Source organism: Nycticebus coucang, chromosome 12 (assembly GCF_027406575.1).
Source record: "Nycticebus coucang isolate mNycCou1 chromosome 12, mNycCou1.pri, whole genome shotgun sequence".
Lineage (NCBI taxonomy): Eukaryota > Metazoa > Chordata > Mammalia > Primates > Lorisidae > Nycticebus > Nycticebus coucang.
In genome coordinates this window covers 28118842-28134490 of record NC_069791.1, presented here as the reverse complement: position 1 = coordinate 28134490, position 15649 = coordinate 28118842, and the positions used below count along the sequence as shown (strand labels likewise).

At 40.8% G+C, this 15649-nt stretch overlaps 2 protein-coding genes across 13 annotated transcripts in view; one reads left to right on the top strand and one right to left on the bottom strand.

Annotated features, from left to right (window-relative positions):
* Positions 1-3727, top strand: part of DNM1L (dynamin 1 like) — a 59915-nt gene extending 56188 nt beyond the window's left edge. For all 11 annotated transcript variants that reach the window (XM_053556936.1, XM_053556934.1, XM_053556945.1 and 8 more), the window contains 4 exons: positions 55-231; positions 402-511; positions 3050-3209; positions 3449-3727. In XM_053556936.1, coding sequence (XP_053412911.1) covers positions 55-231; positions 402-511; positions 3050-3209; positions 3449-3505 — 504 coding nt within the window. In that variant the 3' untranslated portion in view covers positions 3506-3727. The remainder of the gene's footprint in view (positions 1-54; positions 232-401; positions 512-3049; positions 3210-3448) is intronic.
* Positions 3728-6923: 3196 nt separating this feature from the next.
* On the bottom strand, positions 6924-14944 carry YARS2 (tyrosyl-tRNA synthetase 2). Of its 2 annotated transcripts, XM_053556946.1 has the most exons (5): positions 13794-14920; positions 12831-12998; positions 10420-10575; positions 9663-9833; positions 6924-7134 (listed from the first exon to the last, which is right to left on the bottom strand). In XM_053556946.1, exons 1-5 carry the CDS (start codon positions 14573-14575, stop codon positions 6975-6977), a joined length of 1437 nt encoding a protein of 478 aa, XP_053412921.1. In that variant the 5' UTR covers positions 14576-14920; the 3' UTR covers positions 6924-6974. The 2 variants fall into 2 exon arrangements, with proteins under 2 accessions (XP_053412921.1, XP_053412922.1); XM_053556947.1 differs by lacking the exon at positions 9663-9833 and having other exon boundaries at positions 13794-14944.
* Between the last annotated feature and the right edge of the window lie 705 nt (positions 14945-15649).

Below are 15649 nucleotides of genomic sequence, written 5' to 3'. Positions count from 1 at the left end.
GTTAATGTCAGATATGACATGGTTGGTACAGGTTTTGGAACATGTTTTTTTCAGGTTGCATCTGGAGGTGGTGGGGTTGGAGATGCTGTTCAAGAACCAACAACAGGTAACTGGAGAGGAATGCTGAAAACATCAAAAGCAGAAGAGTTATTAGCTGAAGAAAAATCAAAACCAATTCCAATCATGCCAGCCAGTCCACAGAAAGGCCATGCTGTGAATCTGCTGGATGTGGTAAGCCATGAGAATTTGGTTTAGAAGACCCAATTCGTAGGAGGACACTTCCAAAGACGAAAGGAATGAAAAGTCCCAAAAACTTAATTAAACTTTTGAATATTAAATGTTGCCTTTTGAAAATGGCACCAACATAACATTTAACATTTTTTCCTCCTCACCCCACTTAGCCAGTTCCTGTTGCACGAAAATTATCTGCTCGGGAACAGCGAGATTGTGAGGTCATTGAACGACTCATCAAATCCTATTTTCTCATTGTCAGAAAGAATATTCAAGACAGGTTAGTATTAACATAAATCACAGACTATAAAACTGCTAGATGATTACATGACCTGTTTTGAAAATACATGTCTTTAAAAAATTTTAGGTTAGTTTTTATTCTATCAAATGGAGTCTCTGTTAGTCTTTGGGTAACTGTGGCAGCATGGCTCAGCTTGTTAGCACAGAATGATGTATTAGATAAGAATAACTGTTAAGAAATGAAATATTTTGTTCTGTGTGGTTGACCCATACACTTAAGAAAATGTTTTTCTAAATTTAAGGCTGGGCATGGTGGCTCATGCCTGTTAATCCTAGCACTCAGTGAGGCTGAGGCAGGTGGATTGCTTGAGCACAGGAGTTCGAGCCCAGCCTGAATTACAGTAAGACCTTGTCTCTAAAAAAAAAAAAAAATAGCAGGGCATTTTGGCGGGTGCCTGTAATCCCAGCTACTTGGGAGGCTGAGGCAAGAGAATTGCTTAAGCCCAAGAGTTTGAGGTTAGCTGTGACCTGTGACACCACTGCATTCTACTGAGGGCAACAAAAAAAAGTCTTTTAAAAAAAAGATTTAGTAGTTGTATTAATTATTTTGGCTAATAACACTTACTTTTTTTTTTTTTGGTTTTTGGCTGGGGCTAGGTTTGAACCCGCCACCTCTGGCATATGGTACCAGCGCCCTACTCCTTGAGCCACAGGCGCCACCCTTATCTTTTTAATTATTTGGTTCTCCAAATATAAAAATAAATGTCTCTCACTAGGAAATGTATTTTTTCATTCTAATTCCAAATTTTTTTTCATGTGTCCACTGCCTAATGTTTCTTCTTGATGTTGCCTATGATGTCATTTTATGCAGTAATAGGGGGAATAAAATTTTAATTATATAAAGTGATGTCATTCTATTAGAAATTTATTTATTTATTTATTTTGGAGACAAGAGTTTTATTATGTCGCCCTCAGTAGAGTGCTCTGGCATCACAGCTCACAGTAACCTCAAATTCTTGGGCTTAAGCAATTCCTTTGCTTCAGCCTCTCAAGTAGCTGGGACTACAGGTGCCTGCCACAATGCCCAGCTATTTCTTGTTGCAGTTATCATTGTTGTTTTAGCTGGTCCCAGGCTGGGTTCAAACCTGCTATCCTTGGTGTATGTGGCTGGCGCTGTAACCACTGTATGGGTGCCGAGCCTAGAAAATATTGTGTGCCCAATTTGTGGTAATCTGCTAGCAGGTAAGAGAAATTTTACAGAGGGATAAAATAGTCTAAAATGAGATCTGTAATTTTGTCTGTAGAATCTTTCAATTTGTGGCTTGTGATAGAAATAATAATTCTGGGCAGCACCTGTGGCTCAAAGGGGTAGGGTGCCAGCCCCAGCCAAAAACTGCAAAAAGAAAAAGAATAATTCTTTGTTTTACACTATGTCCTGAAGAAAAAATTCTAGGCCTACACTTTTGTCTCCTTCATTGCCTGCCCTTATCCCCTATAAAAGTGTTTTAAGATATAATTCATATATCACCAAGTCTACCCCCCCTTCTTTTTTTGTAGAGACAGAGTCTCACTTTATGGCCCTCGGTAGAGTGCCGTGGCCTCACACAGCTCACAGCAACCTCCAACTCCTGGGCTTAAGCGATTCTCTTGCCTCAGCCTCCCGAGTAGCTGGGACTACAGGCGCCCGCCACAACGCCCGGCTATTTTTTTGGTTGCAGTTCAGCTATTTTTTTGGTTGTAGTTCAGCCGGGGCCGGGTTTTGAACCCGCCACCCTCGGTATATGGGGCCAGCGCCTTACCGACTGAGCCACAGGCGCCACCCAAGTCTACCCCTTTTAAATGTACTTGGCAGTGGTTTATAGTGTGTATCACAGAGCTGTGCAACCACTGGGTATAATCATTCCGTAACATTTGCACTTCTTCCTATCCCTGGCACCTACCAACCTAAAATCTCTATGGATTTGTCTATTCTGGACATTTCATATAAGCGGGCTCACACTAAAGTTCATTCATATTGTAGCTTGGATTGGTATTGTCACATGCTCTATGTGATGATGATTCAGTCAAAAAATGGACCACATATGACAGTGGTAATACCATACCTTTTCTATGTTCAGATATAAAAATACTTAACACTGTGTTACAGTTGCCTACAGTGTCCAGTACAGTAACATGCTGTACAGGTTTGTAGCCGGGAGCAACAGGCTTTTAGACCATTCGGGTTTGTGTAAGTGCTCCACATTGTTTCACACTTCTCAGTGTATCTCAGTTAAGTGACACACACACACACACACACATATATATATGTTTACCCATTTGTTAGTAGGTAGATGTTTAGGTTTTTCCCACTTTTTGGCTATTTCGAGTAATGCCCATTGCAGAGTTTTGACATAAGAGATTGATGACAGATGAGGTGAAAGAAGGTAAAATAACAAAAACTATGGCTTCTAATATTTGATTGTAATTAAGTAAAAATCTGAAGGGTGATTAACTTTATTATTATGAATTTAGCATCTAAGCCCAAATTTTTAAAAGTAGAATTTTTGCCAGAATTTTATAATTTGGTTTTGTTTTGCAGTGTGCCAAAGGCAGTAATGCATTTTTTGGTTAATCATGTGAAAGACACTCTTCAGAGTGAGTTAGTAGGACAACTGTATAAATCATCCTTATTGGATGATCTTCTGACTGAATCTGAGGACATGGCACAGCGTAGGAAAGAAGCAGCTGACATGCTAAAGGTAATATTGTGAAATATTTTTGAATTTGTATACCTGGGTACTAGATGTGTATATATAGGCAAGGAGTTTAAAATGTATCCTGATCCTTGGATATGTACAGACTCTAGCAAGGTTTTTTTCTGTTGGTACTTAATTGATTTCAGATTCCAGAGATGTTGGTTAGTGTAAATGTACCACATAGAAATTAGTGAAATCCCACATAATTCAGATTAATATATGTTTTATGTCTTTCAATGCAGGCATTGCAAGGAGCTGGTCAAATTATTGCTGAAATCCGAGAGACTCATCTTTGGTGATGAGAACTATATAATCCTGAGACTTTGTTGACTCAACCTGCTAGTTACTGCCTACTTGAGTAGAATTTTATTTATGAACTCCTGCGTATTGCAATGGTATGAAGCTGCTCATGTGAAGACTGGCTATAACCTGAAAAGTGTACTCTGTACTGGAGAACAAATCACACATTTAATCCAAATAATAAATGGCTGTTTCTAAAGTTTCCCAATACATATGAAATAATATCAAGTCTGTCTTGTGACAGTTTCATTTGAACTTAAAAAGAACTGTTCTATTCTATTTGTACAAAGCAGTTTGCCTGTGTATAACATGACCTGTGTAATCTTTGTTAGTAGTTTTAAAGCGGCTGCCATAGTCCTTCAGAAAGAAAGCACCAAGACAACATTTCCTATGACTATAATGCATGTACTGTACAGGCTTTGAAAGATGTGGGTTGGCAAGTCACTGCATTCCACCTGTCCTTCAGTTTAGTTTTTTTCTCTTTGAGCTTCTCTACGGCCTTTGATGTTATAAGAAAGCTGAAATGCACAAGAGGATCTGAAACACGGATACAGATGCGGCGCACAAACGTGTAGTTACATGGCTCTTCCACTTCTGGGTCCACATCACCCGAGTGCATTAAAATTTAAAGTAAACCTGAAAGCATGCATTACAGTTGCCTTCATTAAAAACAATTAGACTCAATTCCCTAGTAAGACTTGGTAATGATGGCCAGTTCCTTTTAGTTTTAGAAGATCCAGTGATGACTTAAATTCCCCTTAATTTGCAAGTAAAAGTAGCAAGATACTTCTCTAAAATGGAACACTTATCCCACACTCCAAGATTCACTTTGAGGTGGGACTTAAGACCAATCTACACCAAGTATTAGTTGGTAATAGCAACTTTCACTTCATACCACCAAAACATTTGGGCACATGAATTCCTAAAGGGTTATAGGCTTAAACTGCGTTCTGGGGGGTGGGGGTGACATCTAGAACCAACACATTTTACTAAAATTTCCTAGGTAATTTCTGGTATGAATTACATCAATTTTTAAGGTATGAGTAGAAATCTGAACACATCCAATTCCATCTCTAACAGATAACACATTAAGTATATATTACAGGTTTTAAAATTTTTTTACAGGTTATGACCAGATTATTTATGAAGGACTATTGGCAGGGAAAATACAGGGTGGACATAAAGTTCATGTGAACTGCACATGAACTTTATGTCCACCCTGTATAAGTATGTGAACTTTAGCTTACAGTACCCATTTACCAAAAACCAGGTTCAGCAACTTATCTCAGACACAAAAATCCCTAAATTAGTCTGACATGTGGTACTGCTTTGAGTCTGTTAATCATGCCATCATGACAGAATACACAGATTCAACATGTTAGCACACTTAAAAATAGTTGTCATTAAGCACCAGTTTTGAAATTATAGCCATCCATGACATACTTTTTCCAAATCAGATGACTACCATTTGAGCCTTCTGAATTTGTAAGGAACGAAAAAAAAATTTACGCTGTACCTTTCTCCAGCACGCGAAACATTTCAAATTGAAAATGTTTTATTAAAGTATGCTACGGTAATGCACTTGCTAGTACTACACACTTTGTACAAAGAAAAACAGAGGTAAGAAATTTTAAATGAAAGGAAAACCCTTCCTTTGTTGACCCTTACTGAGTGAAGTTCTGAAATGTAGAGATGATCTCTGACATTTATAATAGACACCTGTATGTCCTTGCTGTGTAAATAAAATTACTGGTATGAAATGACACTACAGTTTGTCAATAAATGAATTCTTCCTAACTTTTCGCCCAGAGAAAGGTTTAGATGAACTATAGCTTTTTTTTTTTTTTTTGTAGAGACAGAGTCTCATTGTAGCGCCCTCGGCAGAGTGCCATGGCCTCACACGGCTCACAGCAACCTCTAACTCCTGGGCTTACGCGATTCTCTTGCCTCAGCCTCCGGAGCAGCTGGGACTACAGGCGCCCGCCACAACGCCCAGCTATTTTTTGGTTGCAGTTTGGCCGGGGCTGGGTTTGAACCCACCACCCTCGGCATATGGGGCCGGCGCCCTACTCACTGAGCCACAGGCCCCGCCCGAACTATAGCTTTTTAATAGCAAATTCTACTTTGGAATCATGCAGCTTATAGTGTACCAAGTTATACGACCTTTTCCTATTTGATTCTCACAATTGAATGAGATGTTATGATATTTCTATTTTTGCATAGAGAGATTACTTGCTGCAAGTAATCCAGGAGTAAATGGCTAGAATTTGAACACTAAAGCCATGCTCTCCTGACTGAATTTTTCAGAAGAAATGATTTTTTGTGTGTGATGCACTTGATCCTAAGTGAAATGGGGGAGCTTTATTACCTTAATTTTTCAGATGTGGAAACAGTTCTGGAGAATTACCTAGCTTAATGTTTGGAGAGCTGAACTTGTGTTTTGATTCTGAATCCTTCAAATTTTGACCTGAAAACTTCTCTTACCTGGACACCTCTTGATATTTTCATGATTGCATATTTGGTGTACAATATTTCCCTCTTTTATTTCTTTGGTTACTTAACTTTTCAGTTACTTTAAAAGTTATAATGGCAAAATTGACAGTTAAAACTAATTTAAAAGTTTCTAAATTTATAAAATTGTGCTACTTTAGAAGTCCACTGAAAACAACAAGGCTGTGAGTAACCAGAATTATATTGGAACACAGGTTAACGGACTAGAAAACTGAATTAGAAATTTCCTGAAAAGTACTGAGTGTTGTTCTTTTTTTTTTTTTTTTTTGGTTTTTTTGGCCGGGGCTAGGTTTGAACCCACCACCTCCGGCATATGGGACCGGCGCCCTATTCCTTGAGCCACAGGCGCCGCCCCTGAGTTTTGTTCTTTTCTTTGAAAAGAAATTTTCTTACTGTGATTTCTAATGCTAACTATGGCCTCATCTATCTTTTGTCCTTTATTCCTAAACAACATCAAATTTACAACTGGTTTTCCCATTTCTAGTGTGGACACCAGAGGCACTGCTGGTTTTATAAGTTAACACTAGTGAGATCAGTGTTTCATACTTGATGTGTAAGTAACCACAATTCCTTATTTACAAAACTTCTTTTTCATTGTTCTTAACACTCCAAAAAGGAGTGCAAGAAGAAGAGGAAGACAGCATTTATTTCTTTGATAAAGTAGATTTTTTTATAAAAAAAGAGATTAACCCTGGAAACCATGGTTTTCTGTGGTAGTCCTTAGTGTTTGTGTATCAGGAAATAAAATATCCCATTACTAAACAAACACCTTATCAAACACCTTATTTATTAACCAACCCATAAAAATAATGAAATTACTCACACTTTAGGCCTAGTGTATACTCCGTTCTGTTTCCCTGATTTGCATAAGCGAAGGTGTAAGTTCTGGAGCCAATCTTTCAAGTCTTGAGAATGAATGATGGGCAAGTTTGTTTGAACCACCAGAAGGATTTTTCATCATAACTGAAGCCATTTTATAATGTAAAAGTTCCTTTTTCCTATTTTAAGTAAAGAAAGTCCATTCTTGAGAATATGTTGTCCAACAACTAAAACACTCTCAGGATTTGTTACTTGTCTGTGATTTATGCTGACTCCGCCTTCTGTTATCATTCGATACCTAAAAATAGAAATGTTTAATAAATAGAACCAGTTACTGTTGATTGTCTCCCCCCAAAAGATTATTTCCCTTACAATTATTTTAGGGGTACAATTAAATTACATTGAAAAACTTTTGCAAAAATGAAATTGGTTGATTTCAGAAATGGAAAATCAGTTGATCTAAGAAATTCTAGATTAACCAAAAAATTTTTTTTTGAGACAGAGTCTCATCATGTCACCCTCCATAGAGTGATGTAATGTCACAGCTCACAGCAACCTCCAACTCTTGGTCTTAAGTGATTCTCTTGCCTCAGTCTCCCAAGTAGATGGGACTACAGGTGCCCGCCACAACATCCAGCTATTTTTTTGTTATTGTCGTTGTGTAGCAGGTCCTGTCCACGTTCAAACCCACCAGCCTCAGTGCATGTGGCCTGCGCCTTAACCACTGAGCTATGGGCGCTGAGCCTATTAACCAAAATTTTTGACAGCATATGCAAAGTTAAATGGGTTTTGCTGAAGTTATCATCCAACTAATTCAATGAACATTATGTACTAAATGTAACTACTATTGTAAACCAGCAAAGAGAAAGATAATTGAACAGTGGCAACACACTGATTAAACGCTAGAAAGAACTAGAGGTTGTTGGAGGAGCATACTGAATACTGATTGGGTGTGGGCTGGAATTTTCCTGAAAGATCAGACACTAAACTGACTGGGAAAGTGAGTAGCAGTTACCTTCACAAATGGCAAGGGAACACGGGATTAGCTAGAAAGGTGAGATCTGAAAAGAAAAGTGGGCTAGAGCATGAAAGGCCCTGGGAGTCCTCAAAAAAAAAAAAAAAAAATGGTGGTTTTATTTGAATGTGTTACGAAAAAAATTAAAGTACTAAACAGGGTTTGTTTTTTTTTTTTTTTTGGCCGGGGCTGGGTTTGAACCCACCACCTCTGGCATATGGGACCGGCGCCCTACTCCTTGAGCCACAGGTGCCACCCAACTAAACAGGGTTTTATAAAAAATGATTTCATTCAAAGACAGAAAATCTTTCTTTTAGGAAGCATTATTTTAGGCTGTTTGCTACAGCTTGCAGATCATGTTCTTTAAAATGCACAACCCTATTTAGTTTATACAATATAAAAAATACAATCAGTATTACTTAGGACCAAGGCTAAATCAGGTGTGGTGTCATCTTAAGTAGCAATAAAACTTCTGGTATCAGGCGGCGCCTGTGGCTCAGTCGGTAGGGCGCCGGCCCCATATACTGAGGGTGGCGGGTTCAAACCCAGCCCCGGCCAAACTGCAACCAAAAAATAGCCGGGCGTTGTGGCGGGCGCCTGTAGTCCCAGCTCCTCGGGAGGCTGAGGCAAGAGAATAGCTTAAGCCCAGGAGTTGGAGGTTGCTGTGAGCTGTGTGAGGCCACAGCACTCTACCAAGGGCCATAAAGTGAGACTCTGTCTCTAAAAAAAAAAAAACAAAAAAACAAAAAAAACCTTCTGGTATCAGCAAACACAACACAGGAAAGTTCAGAAGAAAATGAAAAATGCTTCCTCAGTGAGGAAAATCCTTAGGATCAGTGACTCACTGTTAAAGGACTCCACTGCCTCCCTTTGCATCACCTGAAGGACGTATAAGGCTCCAGGGTCAAATTCAGTGTACGTTAAATAAACCAGCATATTAGAGAATCAATAGAGTGGAGTCACAGGTGACGCAAAGGGAGATAATGGAGTCCCTTCTCCATGTACAGTAACCAGTGCTCTTCAGGACGAAGCAAATAATCCAGAACTGAAAGAGCAGCAGCACCTGTCATGTAACAAGCGCTGCTCACACTCGTGGCCGCAGCTGCTAACTACTGGACTTACACTAGAACTCCTGCAGGTGAGGCAGCCAGGATCTCCAGCTAACTAAAGCTTTTCCTTCTACACTTACCGCTCATTTTAAAATGACTAAGAATTATTTACATGTCCAATTACCTTTTTGTAGAACATCTTATTTATTCCCTAATGATACTACCTGAGGAATTAAGAGTATTCTCAGTTCTTGAATAAGAAAAATGTAACGCTTAAGGGGAATATTATGTAGTTTACCGTTTTCATAAATTCAACTAATATTTTAAGTAGGTTCGGTATCTGTCCTTGCCCCCCCAAAATAAAGGGTACAGAGTGAGTATGACAGAGATTGTGTGGATCTATTTATTCGGGGCCCCTGTTTCTGAGACCTTCTCAAATTAGGACCATATCCCTTAGCTGATTGTTTTTACTGAACAATGTGGTCCCTGAAACACAAGACTTTTACAATGTTGGAGGAAAAAGTGAATGGGTTAGATGTAGTTAAAGAGATAGTATTGAAGTACTGCACATATAGAAAATTTTGAAGTATTTTCAGCAATTAAACACTCTGTTTTCACTTTATTCTTGGACTAACCTAACTTCTATAAGGATGAGCTGACATTAAAGCACTATCAGGAAAATACCCTCTCTGGAAACACATGCTGTGAATTGTAACATTTAATGATGAATTAACTATGAATGTAAACGTTAAACCATCTTACCCTCTGGGACCATCTGGAATAGCATTTGCTTTGCGGCATGTATCGAGGACGTTTGTTCCAGGGTCCAGAACTAATTCAGAAAATGAAGCTTCTCTAAACAACTCTTTTAGCTCTTGATCAGACATGACCTCCAATGCATCTATGCTATTATGATAAAGGGCTTGTGTACACCTGAAAAACATTTTAAGATCCATATCATGTAATTGCTTATTCAAATACACGTTCTAATATCCATCAACCAATTACGGAGTGCCCAAGTTCCAGACTGAAACTTTCCGAAACATCTGTTTTGTATAATTCATAAATGTAATTCAAGATAATCTTTCTAATGAATATGGGTGATTTTAAAACACTTAAACACTGACAATCCCACTTAAACACTGACAGCATAACCCTAAAATAGCATACCTCCTAAATTTTCCCATGTCTGTCAGCAAAGCTCTTTTTTTTTTTTTTTTTTTTTTGAGACAGAGTCATTCTGTTGCCCTAGTGCCATGGCGTCAGCCTAGCTCAAAGCAATGTCAACCTCATGGGTTCAAGTGATGCTCCTGTCTCAGCCTCAACAGCTGGACCATAGGTGCCTGCCTCAACATCCAACTAATCTTTCTTTTTTTAGAGATGAGGGTCTCAGCTGGTCTTGAATACCTGAGCTCAGGTGATCCTCTCACCTCAGCCTTCCAGAGTGTTAGGATTAGATTACAGGTGTGAGCCATGACACCCACCCAGCTATCAAGTATTAATTAAACTAAAGGGGTACCTTTTAGCAGAATCCAGCCCCTCTTGTCCATGAACAAGCTTTGTTACTTCTGCAGCAAGTCGTTTCTGAGGAAGCCGCTTTTCTGGCTCTTTGATGTGCAGTTGCATAAGGTGGTCAATCTCTGGAAGGGGCAGAAAAGTGAAGAGCTTCAGGTACCTTTGGGATAAAACAATGAAAGCATTAACTCATTTTGTCTCCAGCCCCCTCACTTTTAAAGTAAAGTAATTGCTTTACTTAATTTTAAAGTAAGCAATTAAAGAATATTTGCTTACTTTAAAATTTTTATTTTTAAATATAAAACATGGAGAAATGTACCGAAAATAATAGATACCCATGTACATACCACTTAGGTTTAAGATGTTACTATTTTGCCATCTTTGTTTTTGATTTTTCCTTTTTGACAAAAATAGTGTAAATACAGAAATTCCAGTCCTATCACATTCCCTTCCTTGCCCCAGAGATAAGCACTAATCTAAGTCTGTGTGCATAGTTCCCAAACATGTTTTTATACTTTTGTTTCATGTGTACGTATCTATAAAGTACTGTGTGATTTAAAAACTGACAAATATAAATACGCATACTCCACATAACAATGTTTTGGTCAATGATAGACTGCATATATAACAGTGGTTCTCAAAACTATAATGTTGTTTTTTTACCATCCTTTTGCTATATTTACATACTTACCATTGAGTTACAAGTATCTACAGTATGGGCGGCGCCTGTGGCTCAGTCGGTAAGGCGCCGGCCCCATATACCGAGGATGGCGGGTTCAAACCCGGCCCCGGCCAAACTGCAACCAAAAAATAGCCGGGTGTTGTGGCGGGCGCCTGTAGTCCCAGCTACTCGGGAGGCTGAGGCAAGAGAATCACTTAAGCCCAGGAGTTGGAGGTTGCTGTGAGCTGTGTGAGGCCACAGCACTCTACCAAGGGCCATAAAGTGAGACTCTGCCTCTACAAAAAAAAAAAAAAAACAAGTATCTACAGTATTCAGTACAGTAACATGCCGTACAGGGCTATGGCCCAGGAGCAATAGGATATACCATTTAGTTTTGTGTAAGTACACTGATGTTCGCACAACCACAGAACTGCCTAACGATGCATTTCTTAGAATGTATCCCCGTTAACAGATGCATGACTGTAGTATCATCCTATATGTATCTTTTTAAAACATTTTTGTGGTGAAATATAACACACAGAAAAAAGCACATTAATTACAAAGATGCAGCTTAATGAATCATTATAAAACAAACATCTATGTAACTGTCACCCTGGTTAAGAAATATATTAACCCTACCTGAGGAAGCCCAAATATATCAAATACCCCCACGACCCCTCCAAGTTAACCACTATTCTGCCTGTGATGGATGTCATTTGTTTTTCTTTATTCCTAGATGAGTGTGATAATACGGCACTATCAAGATGACAGTTTTTTTCACTTTCTGTTGTAGGCATATTTGTTTTCTCATTAATTTGTATTCTTCTAAGAGTTTAAGGCAATGGGAGGTAAAGAGAAAATCACTTTTATCTTTTTAAAATTTTATTTTATATATAAAGAATTAGCATGGTTTCTTTCACTGTATTGGTTCCCTGGATAATCCATTCAAGGAAGATTACTTAGTTCAACCTAATGAACCGGATGTCCTTCTCATACTGACAGAAACATTGGTGGCCCATATTGAGGCCATGCTCCTGGATCAGACAGTGTTAACAAGTTCTTAAGAGTTAAGAACCCTGGCAGAATTTTCTTTGGTGGCTCCAACAGAGCTGCTGGTGATCTTGCTTTCAAGAGGGCAACAAGGTAAAAGGAGCTCAGAAAGTCATCTTTAAAGTCATTTTTTTGTTGTTGTTGTTGTTGCTGTTTTTGGCCAGGGCTGAGTTTGAACCCGCCACCTCCGGCATATGGGGCCAGTGTCCTACTCCTTTGAGCCACACATACCACCCATCTTTAAAAGTCATTTGTGAAAAGGGCGGCGCCTGTGGCTCAAGGAGTAGGGCGCCGGTCCCATATGCTAGAGGTGGAGGGTTCAAACCCAGCCCCGGCCAAAAAAAACAAACAAAAAGTCATTTGTGAGAGAAGAAAAACAAAGGGAAAATAAGGATAGCAAAGTTTAAGATGAGAGGAGTGAAAAAACTAGAATATGCAAGTAATAAAATCCTAAGAACTTGATATAGATCACAAACTTAGCTCTGTTCTCTAGCCAACCACCATGGTTGATCTGCTTTGACGCCCCCACCCCCCCAAATGTGCAGAACACAGTAAAATTGCAGTGTCTGTGTTATAATGGTTTATGTGTAAACAAAGTAAAAAACAAAGATCTATATTTTAAGTGGTACATGGAGATTCAATGGCTAAAGTTACATCATGAGTTTACAGTGTTAATATTTCTCAGCCCACTACTATAAACTCACCTTTCTACTGAATCATCTTGCTGTCTGACAAAGAATTGATACAATTCAAATGGAGATGTCTTATCTCTGTTTAGCCAGACAGCATTGCCAGCAGACTTTCCCAGCTTTGCTCCAGTTGTGCTTGTAATTAAAGGAACAGTGATTCCAAATACATCTTCTCCAGTCAGCCTATGTATAAAGAACAACTTCATTATGTGGCTCTCACACAAGTAGTGGTAGGTTCCACCATTCACCCTTCAGACTTCAGTCTGGTTACTTGCTCCAAGAACACAACTTCCTTGTCCTTACATAGTGTTAACAGCACTCACCCTATTTTTGAGTTTGTCATTTTTAACTACAATGGCATAGGTGGCTCTGGGTAAGCCAAGGGGAGGTGCTGCCTAATTAGAGATTCTGAAAGGAAGTGTAGAGAAAACTGGGTGAAGGGGCAGCCAGTAAGAGACGCTAGAGATGTTTTAAAAATAAGTTTGGCTCTGCAGCACCTGGGCTAGCCCTCTGTTTCATCTATGTAGAAAATGCCATCAAGACCTATGTTGTTTGCCAATATTTGGTGTTGACAAAAAATTTTTTGAGATGTCAACCAAAAGCGAACGCTAAGCTTCATGGATGATGCAGAACCAAAGCGGAGGTGCTACTCAAGGAGGCCCAGTAATGTTCACGTATAACCAGTTTCTCAAATCAGAAACTGAGAGGGCGACTAAGGGAAGCAAAGAAACCACAATGAATCTGGACTAGTAACTTACTCCATGCAGATTTCTAGAATACATCCCTTAGTCTCAATACCCTTAAATTGGCCCTTTGGTTCTCACTAGCCAGTGTTACTAATGCCAATACAAACGCTTACTGGAGATAATACCAACAAGGGCTTTAAGGAACCGCATCCACAATCCTGATAGCGAATCACAGGCTAGTAGTGTGTAAATTATTGGGCCCAGAATTTCTCTTGGGTCTAAAGAAACATACTTGTTGATGAACTCGTATCCAGACATGATGTTGCCCATCTGATCAGATCCTCCTAGCTGGACCCTGCAGCCATAACGCTGGAACAGGTGATAGAAATCATAGGCCTGGAGCACCTGGTAAAAAAACTCGGTCAAACTCATGCCCTCGGGGCTCTTAAGCCGCGTCTGCACGCTCAGCCTACTCAGCAGCGTGCCCATGCGGAAGTGACCACCCACTGCCGCCAGGAAGTCCACCAGGTGCTGTTTCTGGTACCAGGCTGAGTTGTCCAGCACCGTGAAGCTGCCCCAAGAACGCCCATCATTGAAGAACTGCCGGTGATTAGCCGCCAGGGCCTCCAGGCCTCGGCGCAGCGCGCGCGCGTTGCCTTTCACGCGCTCTGCGTCCAGCGCCACGCGCTCCTTGGTACGGCCGCTCGGGTCTCCCAGGCGGGCCGTGGCGCTTCCCACCAGCGCGATCACGTTGTGGCCCGCTCGCTGGAAATGAAACAGGCCCAGCAGCGCCAGCAGATGCCCCACATGAAGCGAGTCAGCTGTGGGATCGAAGCCGCAGTAAATGGTTTGGGGAAAGTTGCCCGACGTGCCACGGTCGAAGAGCTCTGGGAGCTCTATCTTCGTACCCCTCTCCGGGAAGAAATCCTTGAACAGACCCCGAGCATTCTGCGCCGCCAGTAACCCCCGGACGTCCGAGTGAGCCTTACGGAGCCCCAGGGGCAAGACTCCTGATAGGCTCGGGGCACCAGACCACCAGCCCCTGGAAAAAACACGCAACATGGGCGCCGCCATTCTGGTGGCGACACGCTAGGACTGTCGGGATTCTTAGCAGCCCGGCTGCGGCCCTTAGTTCCCGCCTCCTGCTGCTACTAGGGAAGTGCGTCAGTGCTTTTCTGCGCAGGCGGGGTAGTGCGCGAGGTGGTTGCTTAGTAACGGAGCCGGCGTCTAGCTGGTTATCGTAGTTCTCACTATTCAAGTAGTGATTTCGCTTCAGGGCCCAGTGTCCTTAACGTTCCTAAAACTTAATTTTCTCATCCTCAATGTAGGTGTTTATAATAACAGTTCCTACGTCACAGGGTTGTGAAGATGAAGAATTAAAGCACTTGTTACATGGCACTCCACAGCGTTCTACAAATGTTAACTTTCATTTAAATTTTCACGGAAAAACATTGGGATGCGCAAGTTCTTTGAAGTCGTGATTCTATGCAAAAACCTGTTCAAAGGTTATGAAGGGTTAGGAATTGGTTTAACTTGGTGGAGAGGTAACGGAGTTGGCGTCGAGTCGCAATTAGTACGGATTCCCCAATATGCGTTAGCTTCTCCAGGAGGTGGCAGTCTTGTCCAAGCTATAGCAAGAGAAAGTCAATACAATAAATTAGATGCATTAGGTCTTGCGTCTTAAAGTATTTATTTATTTATTTTTATTTATTTATCTTTTTTTATGGCCCTCGGTAGAGTGCCGTGGCATCACACAGCTCCTCCAACTCCTGGGCTTAAGCGATTCTCTTGCCTCAGCCTCCTGAGCAGCTGGGACTACAGGCGCCCGCCACAACGCCCGGCTATTTTTTGGTTGCAGTTTGGCCGGGGCCGGGTTTGAACCCGCCACCCTCGGTATATGGGGCTGGCGCCTTACCGACTGAGCCACAGCCGCCTCCGCATCTTAAAGTATTTAAATACAGGTGACTATACAGGGACACGGCTTTTTGACAGGAGTAGATTCAAATTAGTAATCATGTGGCGACAGCATGGCAGGTGCTGTGAGGACTCCACTCAGCAGGGATACGGTTCTCATTGGCGGCTGGTTGGATTCTGATCCAGCTCCAGAATCTCATTTTAGAGCCAGCTTTTAAGGACCACTCTCAATAG